Genomic DNA, 17,296 nt, shown 5'->3' on the forward strand with positions numbered 1-17,296 from the left:
AAGGGAGGAGTGTGTGCAGACCCAGCATAGAAGGAGAAAAGTAAACAGCACTGTACAGCAACTAACACAGAGAGAGTAAGGGAGGAGTGTGTGCAACTTCTTCATATTACTTTTGCATCTTTTCTGTAAAATTATTTCAAAATAAGTGTGAAGCTGGGTGTACAGGTGAGCATGTGGACATGCATGTGCACTCACACCCACACACACAAGTCTCATGACGACCTTCTAAATCACAGCATCCCTCACCTATATCACTTCAGGAAGTCTCCTGACTCATGTGGCTGTTTCTGCCATCATTTGACTTTTCTCCTCAGGCACTTAGTGCTCCTGTCAGAGTCTAAGTCGGATCAAGACGCCCTTTGGTCGAAACCTTCCAGTACTTTCTACATCCTCCAGAAGACAACTTAGAGCCACTCTGACCTACAAGGCTGGCCTGGAGCCACCATGCTGCACCCCTGGCCTCACGCCTCCTGTCACTGTTCCTGTTCTCACTGCTCTGCCTCAGACTCCAGGCAGGCGGCCAGAAAGAGGACTTAGTGTGACTGTCCCCTCTGCCTGGCACGTACCCAGATGTGCACATGGCTCCTGCCTGCAAGGCCTTCACCAACGCTCTCCCCCCAGACTTTTCTCAGACTGCTCCCCTTCTTGCTCTTTCTCCCCGGTACTCATTAATTTCTCAAACGTTATGTTTTATAAATACTCCATCCCCATCCTAGCTCCCTCACTACACATATATGTATATCGTATGTGGTAGGGAAGTGGGCACTACCAGTCTTGTACTGAGTGCTCAGTGCTCTGAGGTTTGTACACTCAGGTATTCTATTGCCTTGCATGAAGGATATGATACAGCATCTCTTTTTTTAGACTTATTTATTTTATTTTGTGTGTATGGGTGTCTTGCTTGCATGTATGTCTGTGTACCATGTGCATACCTGGTGTGATGGTTTGGATATGCTTGGCCCAAGGCAATATTAGAAGCTATTGTCTTGTTGGAGTAGGTGTAGTCTTGTTGGAGTAGGTGTGGCCTTGTTGGAGTTGGTATATCACTACTACAGGTGTGGGTGTAGGCTATAAGACCCTTATCCTAGCTGCCTGGAAGTCAGTCTTCCAATAGCAGCCTTCAGATGAAGATGTAGAACTCTCAGCTCTTCCTGTGCCACGCCTGCCTGGATGCTGCCATGTTCCCACCTTGATGATAATGGACTGAACCTCTGAACCTGTAAACCAGCCCCAATTAAATGTTGTCCTTATAAGAGCTGCCTTGGTCATGGTGTCTGTTCACAGCAGTAAAGCCCTAATGAAGACACCTGGTATTCTTGGAGGGCATCAGAGGGCATCAGATACCAGGAACTGGAGTTATGCATGGCTGTGAGATGCCAGTGAGTGCTGGAACTGAAGCTTGGTCCTTTGCAACAAGCACTCTTAACTGGTGAGCCATCCCTTCAGCCCTCACGTGGGGGTCTTTCAAAAGGCGACTAGTGACTGAGTGAACGAAAGCTAGACAAAGCATTCTGAGCAACCTTAAGCTCTTCACTAGAGGAAACCAAGCTGCAAAGCCAAGGACAGATCTGTCCGGGTTGAAGTCTACATACTCACCAGGAGAAACACAGTTACCACCCACTGAATCAAAGCTGCAGGCATATGTGTGCACAGGCACATAAGCAGCAGACGTATTGAGGGACGGGTCCCGAACGATGACATTATAGATGACTCCTTGTCCCGGGAGGGAAGAGAAGGACACGGCTGTTTTATCATCAGCTGTCAGGGTAACCACCTGAAGCCAAGCATAACAAGTGGTGTTTACATGGCTTTTAAAGCTGTGCTCACAAAAGACCTACACAAAACCATACAAGTGAGCAGTCCAGTACAGAGTCCCCAGGAACTACTGGCAGTGATGCCTTCTGGGCAAGGGAGAGTCAGTTCCCTTTTTAAAAGATTGTGTGTGTGTGTGTGTGTGTGTGTGTATGTGTGTGAGTGTGTGTGTGTGTGAGTGTGGATACCCATCAATCCAGAAGACGTAGTCACATCCCCTGGAGCTGGACTTACAGGCAGTTGTGAGCCACCTGAAAAGTGTGCTGGGAACTGAATCTTAAGTCCTCTGCAAGAGCAGCAAGTGCTCTTAACACCTGAGCCATATTTCCAGCCCTGAGAGTCAGTTTTCTTTAAGATGTAGCCCCTGGTAGGTTGGTCCCGCTCCACTGGACAGCTCTAACCCATGAGTATAGAGGTAGCACGAACTAGACTCAGTGAAATATTTGAAACAAATGAATAAAAAAAAAGAAGGCAGAAGGCAGGAAATTGGAGGGAGTTTGGAGGAGTGGATGTAGGAGGAGTTAGAGGGAGGAGTTTGGAGGTGGATGTGGGAGGAGTTAGAGGGAAGAGTTTGGAGTGAATATGATCAGAATACATTGCATTCATGTATGAATGTCTTAAAGAAGCAATAAACCACATGACAAATACTAATACCAGTGTGTATATCCTTTAGCAGTTTCTCAGTTTTTACACCGTTCTATTATACTTACCAGAAGTTCTTATTTAAATTGCTGAAGTATACAAAATAATTATCATCTACTTCTTTTCCTGCCTCAGGATGATGAGGTCCCAGATATGGCCGCAATCAAAACAAAATGGACTTGCCTCTTCCCAGAGGTAAAGTCATTTCAGAGCACCCCAACTAGCCACATGAGCTGTAAGAACCAGACTCACCTTGACCGCACTGGCCTTCACCTGGGCCACCTGGGCCATCCTCTGAAGATGATGGAGTAGAGAGGCCTCGGTGAGGTCGCCCTCAGGCAGAAAGTACTGGTATACATCATAGTGCAGCCTCCACCTGGACTCCTGGCCTGTGCTTACGTCACACGGTGGGGGCTCTGCATCTCTAAAGATAACCACAGCTCAGCATCAGCATCAATCTCTCGTGGCTCAAGCCCTGTCCATGAAAAGGAGCCAGAGCTCTGTTTTCAAACTTCTACAGGCGCAATCCCAGCAATGTAGCTGTGGAGTCTAAGTGTCACTCTAGAGAAAGTAGCACACAGAGATGGGCTGGATTTCAATTCATATCCCTGCCTCCAATGTGATGGGATTGTAAAGTGGCTGTGGGAGATAATCAGGTCCTGAGGGGGACCCTCCTGAATGGGACCGGAGCCCTTATAGAAGCAGCTTCACAGGCAATCTTCTCTTCTCATGAGGATACAGTAAGAAGTCTACAGCCTGCAGGAGGCCCCTGATGGAACCCAAAGGTGCTGCCTCTGAAAGCGAAAGGAGGAACCTTCGGGATGTGGTGCATGGCTGTGGTCCTAGAACTTGGGAACCAGAAGGAGAATAAATGCAAGTTCAAGGCCAGCCTGGTCTACATAGAAACTTCCAAGCAAACCAGGGACACATGTATGTAAGTAAATAAATACCTATAAAAGCACTGACTGCTCTTCCAAGGACCTGGGTAAAAATCTCAGCACCCACATGGCAGCTCACAACGGTAAATAACTCCAAGATCTGACACCCTCACACAGACATAAATGCAGGCAAATTACTAACACATATAAAATAAAAATAGATTTTAAAAATCTGAAACCTAGCTGGGCGGTGGTGGCGAACGCCTTTAATCCCAGCATTTGGGAGGCAGAGGCAGGCAGATTTCTGAGTTCAAGGCCAGCCTGGTTTACAGAGTGAGTTCCAGGACAGCCAGGGCTACACAGAGAAACCCTGTCTCGAAAAAACAAAACAAAACAAAAATCTGAAACCTGAAACTTTTCAGGCTCCCCTCTGATATTTGACATTTTGGCTTTGTTAGATTTGTGGTTTTCAGATTAGGATGTCCAACCATTAAGTCTACACAAATTTCAAACCTTCTGGCCCCAGATGTTTCAGATAAGGGATGCTTAGTCTATTCTTTACAACGGCAGCACTGGCTGACTGTTATACACACACACAGAAGCCAATGTGGTTAAAAGAAAACACAGATTCTGACGAGAATCCGTGAGTCAGGCCCACAGCAATGATTTCCTATTTGACATTGAGTCATGTGGTTAAAAAGACTTGATTTTGTTTGTGTGTGTGTGTGTGTGTGTGTGTGTGTGTGTGTGTGTGTGTGTGTGTACTTGTGAGTGTGAGTACCCGTGGGATCCAGAAGAGTGTGTTTAACCTCAAAGACCTCAGAAAACCTCTCTGTAAAATAAAAGCAACTGCTTCTTCCTAAAAGTATTAAGATTAAATAACAAAGATTAAAAACAGCAGCATTGAGCGCTGAGGTGGGTGGGCAGGCAGAGAGTTTTCGATTGATCATTGCTATTCAAGTAGAAACTGAGCAGTTTTGCAAAATTAAATCCTCATAAGGTGTAAGAATTTAGGGCTATGAATGCCTTCTATGTTTGAATACTTTGAGAAAACTAAAACAAGGCTGGAGAGGTGGCTCAGTGGTTGAGTATACCCTTCTCTTACAGAGGACCAAGCACATTCCCAGCACCCACACCGGGCAGCTCACAAGCACCTGTAACTCAGCTCTGAGGTATCTGGCACCTCTAGCCTTTACAGGTACCTGTATTCATGTGCACATACTCACACAGACATATACACACTTAAAAATAATAAAAATAAATCTTTAAAACAGAAAACTAAGATGCACTTCTAAGCTCACAATAGGCTTACATCACACCTGTCTCTTCAAAATAAAGAATTCATAAGGACTAAGGAGATTATATTCAGTATAAAGAATAGCTTGAATATTAGCACCAAGGTTTAAATTAGCACCAACCCCCAAATAAGAAACAATTCCACACTGCTATAGAAGTGACTGCCACCGCGAGGCAGTTTGCTGGTCCTGCTCTACAGTCACGAGCGAGCGTCCTAAGAGCAGTTTTGGCAGGGTCGGAGCATCGGCCTACCTTGCATAGCCTATGTTTGCTGGTGCAAACTTGATAGTTGTTTCAAAAAAATTATAGTCCAAATATATGTTGGGATCAATATCTAAATCAAACTCCAAATTGCAGCCTCCAGGAATGGGATCTGCATGAAAAACGGTGAGATTAGTTACCCAAGAGTCCTTTTCTTAATCCGGGAAACAGTCCCACACAGCCATGTCAGCACTTCCGCTGTATGGTGACGGTGACTGAGGTTAGAAGGGTACAGTTCCCTCGTGCCCTTTCCCCTCAAACCGCCTCTCGCTCATGCTGTATACACTTCCCCACTGAGCTGTTCCCTGCCCAGCCCTACTTCCAAGCTCCAGCAGTCTGACTGACTTCCCTCACGCAGCTTTGCCCCTTCACTTAGCCATTGCTGTGAGCTGACTCTCTCCCAGTGCTGTCTGGACTGGGTGCTCAAGGACACCCCTGGCTCACCACTGCTTTCAGTCAGACACCACTGGTCACATCTTTGGACTTTTCTAGAATTCACTACTCCCCACTGCTGGCTCAGACATGAGTTCCAGGCATTTCTCTTAGCTCCAGGCATCTCCTCAGCCCTGCGCCTCTTCCTAAGCAGTCACCATCACCCAGGTACAATGCTTGACATATGCTCAACACTAGGAAATGGTCATGTCCCCCAGGTACCTCCACTCTCACTCCACTCTCACGCATGGCCTTGGCTTTGACACCAGCTATCTATCTAATCTCGTTCCTTTACTCCAGGCCAGCATTCTATGATGTGCTTCCAATGAGACGTCCTACGAGCATCTCAAACTCACTGTGCCCTCACAGGAGTCACTACTGACTCCATCCTACCCCATGAAAGGGCCAGCCCCCAACAGCCCTACATCTAACCCTACTGTGTGGCACAATCTCTGATCTGTCCAAACTGGAGGCTGAGGCCCCTCTCTGTAACGTGCAGCCACTGTGCCTTATCGGCTGCCCTCCCCAGGCCTGGCTCAGGACCTGCTTTCAGACCCCACTTTTCACTTCCCTCATAGCCATCGGGTTCCATACTGACTCAGCTCTTTCTTCTTTGTGTAGCTCAGGCTAGCCTTCAACTTGCCACAGAGCTGGCTCTGACCTGTTAGCCCTCTTGCCTCCACCTCCCCATGCTGGATTATTGGCATGTGCCACAATGGCCAATTTTACACCATGCTGGACATGGAACCCAGGGTGTGATGCATGCTGGGTAAGCACTGACCAACCAAGCTCCTCTGTGGTCAGCTTTCTAAAGATGAAATGGACTACGCTGCTCTCCTCTCAACCCACCTTAGCAACGTGTGCAAACTGTGTTCAAAGCTCTTTGTTTTCTGCCCACCACTCTCCAAACCCTGCACCTTCCTCAGGATAGGCCTACTGCTTCATCTGCTCACAATAACAAGGGGTGAACTCTCCAAGTCACAGCATGAGCTTCCAGTCCCACTAGCTCTCTGCCCCTTTCACAGTGAAACATTCAGATTAAATAAACTACACTCGTAATAAACAATTTTACCAGAATCATGTTCCTTAGGACTCCACAAACAGACGAAGCTCATACCCACGGATGAACTTGGAAGGGGCATTACCTCTTTCTGAGTAGGAGAGTGTGACAGCCACACTTTGAACAGGCTTGGTATCTTTCGTCTCCAAGTACCAAGTGCACACAGTCTGCTCCGGTCTGAGAATGAAAACCAGCCCTCTGTCGTTGCCTGTGCCTGAGGTGCTGGGGAGGAGGCTCTGCATTTGGGAAGCAAAGCCACCATGAAAACTGACGTGAGAAATCACAGACACTGCAGAGCTACCCAGTGTGCACTGCTCCCTTCAAATCCTCTCAAAACAAAAAAGAAAAAACTCCTCAGGGAGTTTTCATCTCTATGTTCTACTAGCCACACCTTCACACTTGAGAGCTCTCTAAACATATCACTAGGGGCTAGAGTGATGATTTAGCAGTTAAGAGTACTGGTTGCTCTTCCAAAGGACCTGGGTTCAATTCCCAACATCCACATGATGGCTTACAACAGCCTGCAATTCCAGTCCCAGGGGACCTGATGCCCTCTTTTAGTCTACACGGGTACTGGGCACATATGTGATGCACACACATACGTACTGGCAAAACACCTGTACAAAAGAAATAAGTAAATACATAAAAGTTTAGCAATATTGCCTCAGTCAGTTTGAACTTCTGTGACAAAATACAACATGCTTTATGGTTTATGGGCACAAACAGAGCGAGGAAGGCACTGTGGGGAGCCTTTTTACAGGGGTGCTATCTTACTGGAAAGACTCTTTCAATGTCCGCACCCCATGGTTACTGCTTTTGAGGGTATACATGTGTATATGTTCATGTATATGCACATGTAACCATGTGTGTGAGCACACGTGTGGTGAGTGAGCACACATGGCAAGTGTGTGAGCAGACATGAGGTGAGTATGTGTGAATACATGAGCAAATGTGTATGAATACAGGTGGTAAGTGTGTGAGCACACATGTGGGGAGTGTGTGAGCAAATGTGAGTGTGTGAGTACATGTGGTGAGTGTGTGAGCACACATGTGGTGAGTGTGTGAGCACACATGTGGTAAGGGCATGTGAATACTTGTGGCATGTACGTAAGCACACATATGGAGAACAGAGGTTGACACTGGGTACTGCCCTTTATTCCGCTCCAACTTATTATTTTATTTAATTTACATTTTTAGATTTATCATTTGTATCATTTTATGTATACGAGTGGTTTGCCTGTATGTGGAATGTACACCACATACATGCAGGGTACCCTCAGAGGTCAGATCTCCTGGAACCGGAGTTACAGATGGTTATGAGCTGCGCTGTGAGTGCTGGGAACTGAACCCAGGTCCTCCTCAAGAACAAGCTCTCTTAACTGCTGAGCCATCCATCTCTCCATCCCCGGCAGATGACTTTTTAAGACATGTCTCTCACGGAACCTGGAGCTCACTGCTCACAGACTGGCTAGACTGATTAGGCAGTTAAGCCCTGCTTCTCCCTCCCTAGACCTAAGGTAACAAACTACACCAGGCCTGGCTGGTTTGGAGTTGGGGGCAGTGTGTGTGGTTGGTTGGTTGGTTGGTTGGTTGGTTGGTTGGTTGGTTTTGGTAGGATTTTTTAAAAAGATTATTTATTTACTTATTTTATGTATATAAGTACACTGCCACTGACATCAGGCACACCAGAAGAGGGCATCAGACCTCATTACAGATGGTTGTGAGCCACCATATGGTTGCTGGGAATTGAACTCAGGACCTCTGGAAGAGCAGTCTGTGCTCTTAACCTCTGAGCCATCTCTCCAGCACTGTTTTGGTGGGTTTTAAGGATCAAGCTCAGGTCCTATAGACTGGGCCTTCTCCTCAGCCCTTAGTCTCCATTTCTTAATACCAAGACACCAGGGGTCAGGAGACCAGGAAAGCACTTGCCTGTGGAGTCTGATGGCCGAGATTTCATGCCCAGCTTAATATGGGAAGAAACAAAACAAAACAAAAAACAAACAAAACCTCTATGACTTGCACAGAGCTTTTCCACACACTACAGTTCAACTGAGTTAGGACTTACTCTGTCGGATCCTGAGGCTAACAAGACAAAACCAGAGCTCTGGCCCCAAAGAGTTCAGTTTACAAAAAAGCATTTGTTTTAAGGTGTATGTAATTTTTATTTTATGTGTATGAATGTTTTTGCCTGTATGCATTTCTGAATACCATAAGCATGCCTGGTGCCTGTGGAGGCCAGTGGAGGAATAGAACCTCTGGCACGGGACTTAGGAATAGTTGTGAGTTGCTGTGTGGGTGATGGGAACCAAAACCCAGACCTCTGCAAGAGCAGCAGATGCTCCTTAACCACTGAGCCATCCTGCTGGAAAACTTTTTTCCTTTAAGGCAAGCGTTCAGGTAGGTCACGCACCATCTCTGCCTCACCGTGCGGTGGAAGCTGGCCTAATGCTCATGCCTCCACAATCAGAATACCCTCTTAAAGCTAAGAGAATGAGAAGGACAAAATGTACCAGGTGAGTTTCAACTTGGTGAGTCTCAAAGCAAGCGGCTTTACCGATAGAGTCAGGGCGCTTCAGAGAACCCATCGCGATGGCAACCAAAAATCAAACAAAAGACCAAGAACACCACTGGCCACCAGAAAGGACAGAGGAAAGAGCTCTGCTCATCACAGTCATTTCTAGAACCCTGTGTAGTTGTGTTCTCCCACACAGTCTGCGAGCGGAGGGCGGCCCAGGCGCAGAGGGCTTGCAACTAAAGATGGCCGAAACCTTGCTGCATGGAGACCAGGCCCGCTCAACACAGACATCCAATTCTCTAACACATAAGACTCAACGTTATAGAGATGTTCTTTTTACTGAAGCAATCCTTTGCGCTTACCTTAGTGAATGAAACCGTGGTGTTCTGATACTGTGAGTGTATTTGGAAAAGAAGAAAGGTCACATTGCTTGAAATATGGCGCAGAACAGCCTCCTGCGGAAAGGGCCTGCTGAGCACAAAGTATGTAAATTTTCCCACGGAAAACTCAAGGAAACCTACAAAGAGAAAAGCTTCTTATTACAATACTGCATCTCTAGTATCAATTCGTGGAAATTCCATTCATAAATAAATGTACAGTGCTAATTTAACCCTTGGAAAACCCCTTGAGAGTCAAGTATGGCGGTGCAAACCTGGTATCTCAGCACTTGGGAGGGAGGGATCTATGTGAGCACATGACCAGCCTAGAGTACAGACCAAGACCCTGTTGGTGTCTGGGTGATGCGTGTCACAACGAGGATAATTAAACTTTAAAGCTGAAGCCTGGTCAGACGAAGCCATTGCAATCCTGATTCATGACAGCCATGGTCACCTGTACCAGGCTTGCACAAGACCAGGCCTGCACAAGACCAGCCCTGTGAACATCCATAGCAAGGCTCGAGGGCCCTATCCCTCCTGCTGAGCTGTGGCCACTGACAGATTGACTCTAGGGATGTCACTGTCTTCAGTCACATCTCTACTGAGCCCACCCGTCTCCAACAGATAGTTCCAAACATGTATAAAAATGGCAAACAATTTAATCCATTTTTTTTTAAAATGGCGCTGTCTCAAAAACAACACAAATATGCCTTCCTGCCTGTTGGCTGTGGTGGGACACTTTTCCTGGCCCTCAGGGGCCAGTATCCTTTCCCTGTGCAAGGAGCTCTGGGCTCATTTCTGTCCTCCAATTTCTGGTTTATTTTTTTGTCTCTTCCCACTCCCCTATGCATACATGCTTTTCCCTTGTTTTCTCCAACTGACAAGTATCACCAAGTACTTATAAAGTAGCTGGCTGTGCCCAAAACCTGAGCAAGCAGACTCATTACAGCTTCTCTATCGGAGCCGCCCGATGAGTCTTGGGCTTTCCTTCCATGTACTGTAGAGATCTTGTGGTGGCCCTTGTTATTTCCCAGGACACAGACACTGCAACAGAACAGCCTTGAAGGTCTGGAAGACACTGAAGCCATCTCCAGAGACATGCTGGTGGCTAGCTCTCCTTAACCTCTCTCTTCAACCCACAAGTGAGAATCATTCTCCAAGATCCCAACACACTAGAAAGACGACAGTGAAGAACCACGCGACCGAAGGCTCAGCAGCTGAGAGCACCGGCTGTTCTCCAAGTGACTCAGGTTCAGTTCCCAGAACCCACATGGCAGCTCACAACCACCCATATCCAGTTTCAGGGGATCGCATACCCTCTTCTGGCCACTGAAGGCAGCAGGCACACATGTGGTGCACAGGTATACATGCAGACAAAAAACCACTCACACCCATAAAATAAACCTTTAGAGAAGAAACAGGACCGCAGCAGTTAAAATGATTAAGCAAACTGGCCACTGATAACATGAGGAGCAATGTTAAAAGCAAGCATCCCTGGGAGTATATGTCAAGTGGTTTCTCTTTACATATACTCTTTTTCAAGTTTCAAAGTGTTCTTATCAGAAATTTCATGATTTAACAAAAGCTCCCAGCTTTGATGGCCTCAAGATTCAAGTTCTACCTTGAGCCTACATTTTAAATTTGTTAAAACACCACACACACACACACACAGAGAGAGAGAGAGAGAGAGAGAGAGAGCGCTATGGTCAATTCTCAGCACTTAGAAGGAAAAAAGATATAAACAATATAGGGATGGTCTCAACCCTTGCCAATTGCCTCCCCTAGTGCAAACATCCCCACAGCTGACACTCTGGCATATCCCTTAGCATCCATAGGATACAAGTCCCAACTCTGCAACTGCCAATCCCTGCCCACACCTCACATAAGAGGGTAGATACCATAGGAGATGAAGAGTGGGTAAGACCACTTACTAAGAAAGCATGAGGGACCTGAGTTCAAGTCCCAGTGCTCACATGAGAAGCCAGGCACAGCCACATACACTATAACCTCTATGCTATGGAAGACAGAGATAGTAAGATCCCTCGGGCTTTCTGGCCACCAGTGTAGTTCCAGGTTCAGTGGAGGCTCTTTTCAAGGGAATAAGGCACAAACACACACACACACACATACACACACATACACACACACACACACACACACACACACACACACACACGCATGCACACGCGCACACACATACACGCATATATGCACGCGTGTGCGTGTGCGCACGCGCATACACACACAGAAAGAGAGAGAGAGAGAGATAGAGATAGATAGAGAGAGAGAGAGAGAGAGCATTTCTTCAAGGTCTGACCCACAGATACCTGGCAACAGTCAGGTATGCCTGACTCAGTATAAAACGGGCTCCTTGCTCCATCCCTCCTCACTCTCTTGCTCTCTTACCCTCTCTCTCCCTTCTCTCCCCATTTCCCTCCCCCCTCTCTCCACATGCTCATGGACTGCCTCTACTCCTCTACTCTCTCTCTCTCTCTCTTTCTCTCTCTCTCTCTCTCTCTTTCTCCTACCCTCTCAACTCTCCTCCCCACGCCCTAAATAAACTCTATTCTATACTATTCTCTACTCATGTGGCTGGTTCCTCAGGAGGAAGAGGCCCTCAGAGGCACCCCCTTAACCTGAACTATACTGCGCCTCTAACAAACATATCCCTGGCTTCTCTTTCTTTTTTATAACACACATGTACACACACTATATGTATTTTTAAAAATGGTGTTATGATGGACATACATCCACATACTTTATCTGTGGATTATTTACATACCTAACACAGTGCTACATCATTATATTGTTAGAGAACAGTAACATGAAAAGTCTGTACACATTTGGTAGATACACTTTTAAAATATTATTTGAACTCTGCAGCTAGTTGACTCTGCAGGATGTAAAGCTCTGAGTTATTGGAGACCAACTCTGTGTTGAAGATTAGGTATCTGGACTCATACTGCCTATTTCTACACATGTGCAAGAAGAAAGATGTTTAAATGTTAGTCACAGACCACTCACTAGGTCTTAGGCATCTGTATATGTCAATATTGGTAATTCAGGGCTGAAGCTGTAGCCTGGTGAGGGGGTATTTGTTTAGCATGTATGAGGCTGAGCTCCATACCAGAATTACTAGGCGTTGGGGGTGGGGATTCTAATTGGCCCCTTTTAAAGCTACTGATAATTGCATGCACACTTTTAATCTCAACACTTAGAGGGTTTTTGAGTTAGGGTTTCTATTGCTGTGAAGAGACACCATGAAAGAACATTTAGTTGGGGTTGGCTTGCAGGCTCTGAGGTTTAGTCCATGGTCGTCATGGTGGCATGCAGACAGACATGGTGCTGGAAAAGGAGCAGAGAGTTCTACATCTTGATCCACGAGCAGCAAGAAAAGAACTGGCTTGAGCTTCTGACACCTCAGAGCCCACCCTCTAGTGACACACTTCCTCTAGTAAAGCCACACCCACCTCAACAAGGCCACACCCACTCCAACAAGGCCACACCCACTCCAACAAGGCCACACCTCCATTAGGTCCACACCTACATTAAGTCCACACCTACATTAGATCCACCCTCTAGTGAGACACTTCCTCTAGTAAAGCCACACCCACTCCAACAAGGCCACACCCACTCCAACAAGGCCACGCCTCCGTTAGGTCCACACCTACATTAAGTTCACACCTACATTAGGTTCACGCCATTAGTGCTACTCCTTAGGGACCAAGTATTTAAACACATAGTCTATCACGGACATTCCTATTCAAACCACCACAGGAGACCAGAAGACCAGAGGTTAAGGTCAGCCTAGGCTAGATAGTGAGTTTGAAGCCAGCCTGGACTATATGAGACCGTCTCAAAAATTCCCCCAAATAAAATAAAATAGTTCTCCTGTTATACAGGAAAGCGTTCTTGAAAGCATATGTCAGGTGACTAACTTAATGTGAGATTTTTGATGTCTTGGTGTAACAGGTGACCTTTGCCCTTATTGTGAAACTCTACCTAAGCTGTCTTCCGGTGTAAAAAGTCACAACTGGAAACAAAGAGCCTGAGACACGACCTAGGGAGCAGGACTGAAATCCCAAGCCGAAGCCTGTGCTTCTGACTTCAGGAAGTTCACCCAGGCTCCTAGGAGCCACGAGGAAGAGCGCCTGCGGTTTTTAAACGTGATGCCTGCAGCAGGAACCTGCTACAGACAGATAGTGGAGGCGTGTGGAGAGACAGTCTATGGTGTCTAAAAACTGGCCCTGTTGCTCTAACATGGGTGACATTGAGGAAAGGTGATAGTCCCTTATCACCTTTTCTAGAGTTTTTATGAAGTGTCCTTATCCTGAGGAACCTACGATATACCCTGGTTGTTTGTGGAGTCAAATGTGACCTCTTGCCAAGAATCACCCACACCACTTAGATGAAAATGCCTAGCTGTAGCTATAGACAGCAAACATTCATTCAAACGTCATGAGGAAGGGCTGGGACTGTGGCTCAGTTGGGAGAGGGCTTGACCAGCTCAACCAACATGCTCAGAGCCCTGGGTTTGAGCACCAACCAGGTATACACCGATGCTGGGTGCTGTAATTCAACACTGGGGAGAGGGATGGAGGCAGGAGGATTAGATGCTTAAGTCATCCTCAGCTATGTATTGTTCAAGGCTAGCAGAAAGTTCTCCACATAACTGAGAACTGCTAACATCAAGTCTGGGGAATAAGGGAGAGACTCTCACGTCTCCATTCTTAACCAAGCTGCTCTGTGCAGTGGAATGATTCGCTGGACAAGAACCATTGCACAATTTGTACAGAAGATTGCATTTTAACCCAAGCTCCTGTGGTTTCCCTGCTGGCTACACAGGTCTTTGTCATATCTGATGATCCAATGTCTGGCACTGCACCAGTGGCCCCTGGCAGTAATGCCTGTTCAACACTGACTGAACTCTGTGACTTAAGGCAAGGTAATTATTTCCTCTGGGCCTCTGTTCTCTTGAAGAAAAGGGAAGTCGCTGTGCTACAGGAACCACCGGACAAATGGGAGGATGGCTTTACAACCTACAGGTGCTGCCTAGCAAGGATCATGAACTTCTGTAGCTTGCCAGTGCTTTGAAGATGCAAAAAAGTTCAGGCACTCTCAGATTGGCCCCACAAAGACACTAGTGGGAAGAGGGTTAATATTTCTTCACAGAGATGCTCTGCCTATCTTGAGCTGCATTGAGGGGACTTCCACAGAGATATGATGAGAGATACTCAAGGTGGGGCCTGGGGTATGGCTTATAGTAGATGCTTGCCCAGGGCTCTGGGTTCAATTCCCAGTACTACCAAAAAATAACCCAGAAATGGGAGAGAAGAACAGGGGGATCTTTCTGCCTCAACTTCCCAAACAGCTAGCTGGGTCATGACAAGCCTGAGACAACCAACCTGGCTGGAAACAGCATTTAATTTCTACTCACAAGAGACTTGGCAATAGAAGACATACCCAAAATACATCCTGCAGAAGTTAATAGGACCCTACCCTTGCCTCCAAGCTGTCCGGAGAAGGAGTCGCCAGAAACATTTGACTGGCATAATTAGATCTTATGACTTGGGTGTGGGAAGCAGACAGCACATCAAAGGTCGTCACAGAGCGGACGGCCCAGTGAACTGTGTGCTTGGGAGCACAATACGTACTTTCCAACCTTAACTAGCCAGAGTTGCTTTTTCCTCTGCTAACTCCATTCTAGAAGACCTACCACTCCTAATCTTTTCCTCTTTCCCAATCAGATCTGTATCTTAAAACCACCCAACTCCCTCTTCAACTGCGCTCAGACTTCCCTCCATTGTCTGAGCTAACTAACACAGCAGCCAACTTCAGAAGCACCGATAAAGTGTATCCCTCCTAACTGGACTAATTCTCCTCAGGTACAGCTCCTGCCACCTGCACATAACCCCAGCTCGGCGCCCGTTCTGCGTTCAAGGCAGGCTTACCCTTCGACTGTCTGTAATGCTCATGCTGCATCTCAGCAGCAGACGGGGATATCAGCTTTTAATCACGAAGCTGTTGAGTGTTCGAGTCCCATCCCTTCTCCTGCACACAACACTAACTTAAGACAGAAAGAACAGCGCGGCAGCAGTGTCATGCCATTATCAGAGGTGAGACAGTGTAAGGAAAAAAACCTAATCCTCAACTTAGTACTTCACTTCCTGTGAGAAGTTTCTGGATGTTAAGTACTGAAACTCCAAACTGGAAATAGAAGCTCTGGCTCCCTGCCCTCCAGACGAAGGAGCAATTCTAGATCAACCCCAAACTCAACGCCTCCTCTCTCCCACCTTCAGAAGGGTGTTCCAAAGATAAGGACTCAGAATAACTATAAAGCCTTACGATGTGGAAGGTTTTGGGTTTTGTTTTAGAGATAGGGTCTCACATAGTCCAGGCTGGCCTCATAATTCTTATATAGTTGAATCTGATTTCACACTCTGAATTCTCAGAGTTCTGAATGCTGGGGTCTAGGCATGTATCATCACACCCGGTCCATGTCATGCTCGGGACCAGGACTTCTTAAATGCCAGGCGAACACTCTACCAACTCAGCTACATCTGCAGCCCTGGGGCAAGATATCCTTCTCAGAAAGTGGCTTCGCTGAAGTGCAGGGGTCCTGCAACTTGCAGGGCAGCACACCAGATGTTGCTAAGTTTGTGTAAAGAGCATCGTGAGCCTCAGAGAGTTGGATTTGCTATCCTCTTGGGGCTTTGAGGATTAGAGTACTCAGGCTGTGAAATGGACTTAACCTACTACGGCCAGGGCTAGAGGCCAATGCTTCCTCTACTGCAAGCCAGAGTTCTTCAAGAAAATAGAAGGGTGTGTGTGTGTGTGTGTGTGTGTACACTCAACATACAAATATTTGTACTTTTCACTACTGGTCTTAGTTGGACTTAAAGATCCTAAAATGCTGTACCAACCCTGGCTTTTCACAGATAAACATCTAGGGAAAACGATCCCATCGCTCGAAAAACTGTTATATTTGCTACTTGTCTCGAGCTCAAAACAAGGAACGTAGTTAACGCAGCCAGAAACAGCACGTGATCACCAGACTGGCACAATTAGTGCTTTTCATGCTTCCCATTAACGCCCCCGCCCCCTCTCAACAGTCGCTAAACCCCTCTCCCTCAGCACACAACCTAAGATTTCACGTCCCATCACTGGCTCATTTTTCCTCTCAAACTGCAAATCGTCACCCAGTTGAAAAGCATCTCGATTTTGAAGTGTCAAACCCAGCTACTGCGTGGAACGCCTTAGTTCCTCGATAGACTCAGCTGCCTGCCGGGTAGCTGACGGGTTGGGTTTGGTTTCAGTTAGTCCGGGCCTGATGCTCACTCTCCAGGCCGGTCTCGAACACATAATCCTCCTGTCGCAGCAGCCTCAGGGGTTCTACGCTTACTGGCGTGCTGCCCTTACAGGCATGCTCCCCGAAATTCAGTTTAAAAGGCCGTTTCCATCTGTCCAATTAAAACCACAAACATGGCTGCTCCCTGCCGGGAAGAATGCCTCATAGGGGGCTACTTATTTCTTCCCGGTCCCCAGCCCAAACGAGGCGCCGACCGGATGGACCCGGTCCCGAACCCGCGGCCTGACGCGCGTCTGCAACCGAGGAGGGCTGCACAGAGCCCGGCAGCCTGCGGCCTTGCTGCGGGAGCGGAGGAAAGTTCGGGAAGCTAGCTCACCGTCGCTGGAGTTCGCCTGGGCCTCGGCGCCGCCCGCCGCCAGCACCGCCAGGACCAGCAGGCACAGCCGCCACATCGCTGCGGGCCGGGGGCGCGCCGGCCGGGTCCGGTGCTACCCCGGAGCGTCCGCGCGCATCGCCCTGGCGCGCCGGCCTCGCGCGTGCACCTGCCGCCCTGACCCGCCAGGCGCGCGCTTCCGGCACGGCGGCCCCGCGCGTCCCCGGCCGGCCCCTGCGGGCGCGCGCCTCCTGCCGGGCGGAGGGGCGAGCGGGACAGAGAGGGGCGAGCGGGGCAGAGCCGGGCAGAGCGGGGCAGAGCGGGGCGAGCGGGGCAGAGCC

The 17,296-nt window shown here is 47.7% G+C and overlaps 1 protein-coding gene across 1 annotated transcript in view; it reads right to left on the reverse strand.

Moving 5' to 3' along the window:
* The window catches only part of Tm7sf3 (transmembrane 7 superfamily member 3), a 32,306-nt gene extending 15,163 nt beyond the window's left edge, over positions 1-17,143 (reverse strand). Inside the window, exons 1-6 of the mRNA XM_031383903.1 lie at positions 16,959-17,143; positions 9,259-9,413; positions 6,467-6,617; positions 4,881-5,001; positions 2,707-2,878; positions 1,597-1,774 (exon numbers count right to left, since the gene is read on the reverse strand). Coding sequence (XP_031239763.1) covers positions 1,597-1,774; positions 2,707-2,878; positions 4,881-5,001; positions 6,467-6,617; positions 9,259-9,413; positions 16,959-17,034 — 853 coding nt within the window. The 5' untranslated portion in view covers positions 17,035-17,143. The remainder of the gene's footprint in view (positions 1-1,596; positions 1,775-2,706; positions 2,879-4,880; positions 5,002-6,466; positions 6,618-9,258; positions 9,414-16,958) is intronic.
* Between the last annotated feature and the right edge of the window lie 153 nt (positions 17,144-17,296).

The sequence above is a fragment of the Mastomys coucha genome, unplaced genomic scaffold (genome assembly GCF_008632895.1).
Source record: "Mastomys coucha isolate ucsf_1 unplaced genomic scaffold, UCSF_Mcou_1 pScaffold20, whole genome shotgun sequence".
NCBI lineage: Eukaryota > Metazoa > Chordata > Mammalia > Rodentia > Muridae > Mastomys > Mastomys coucha.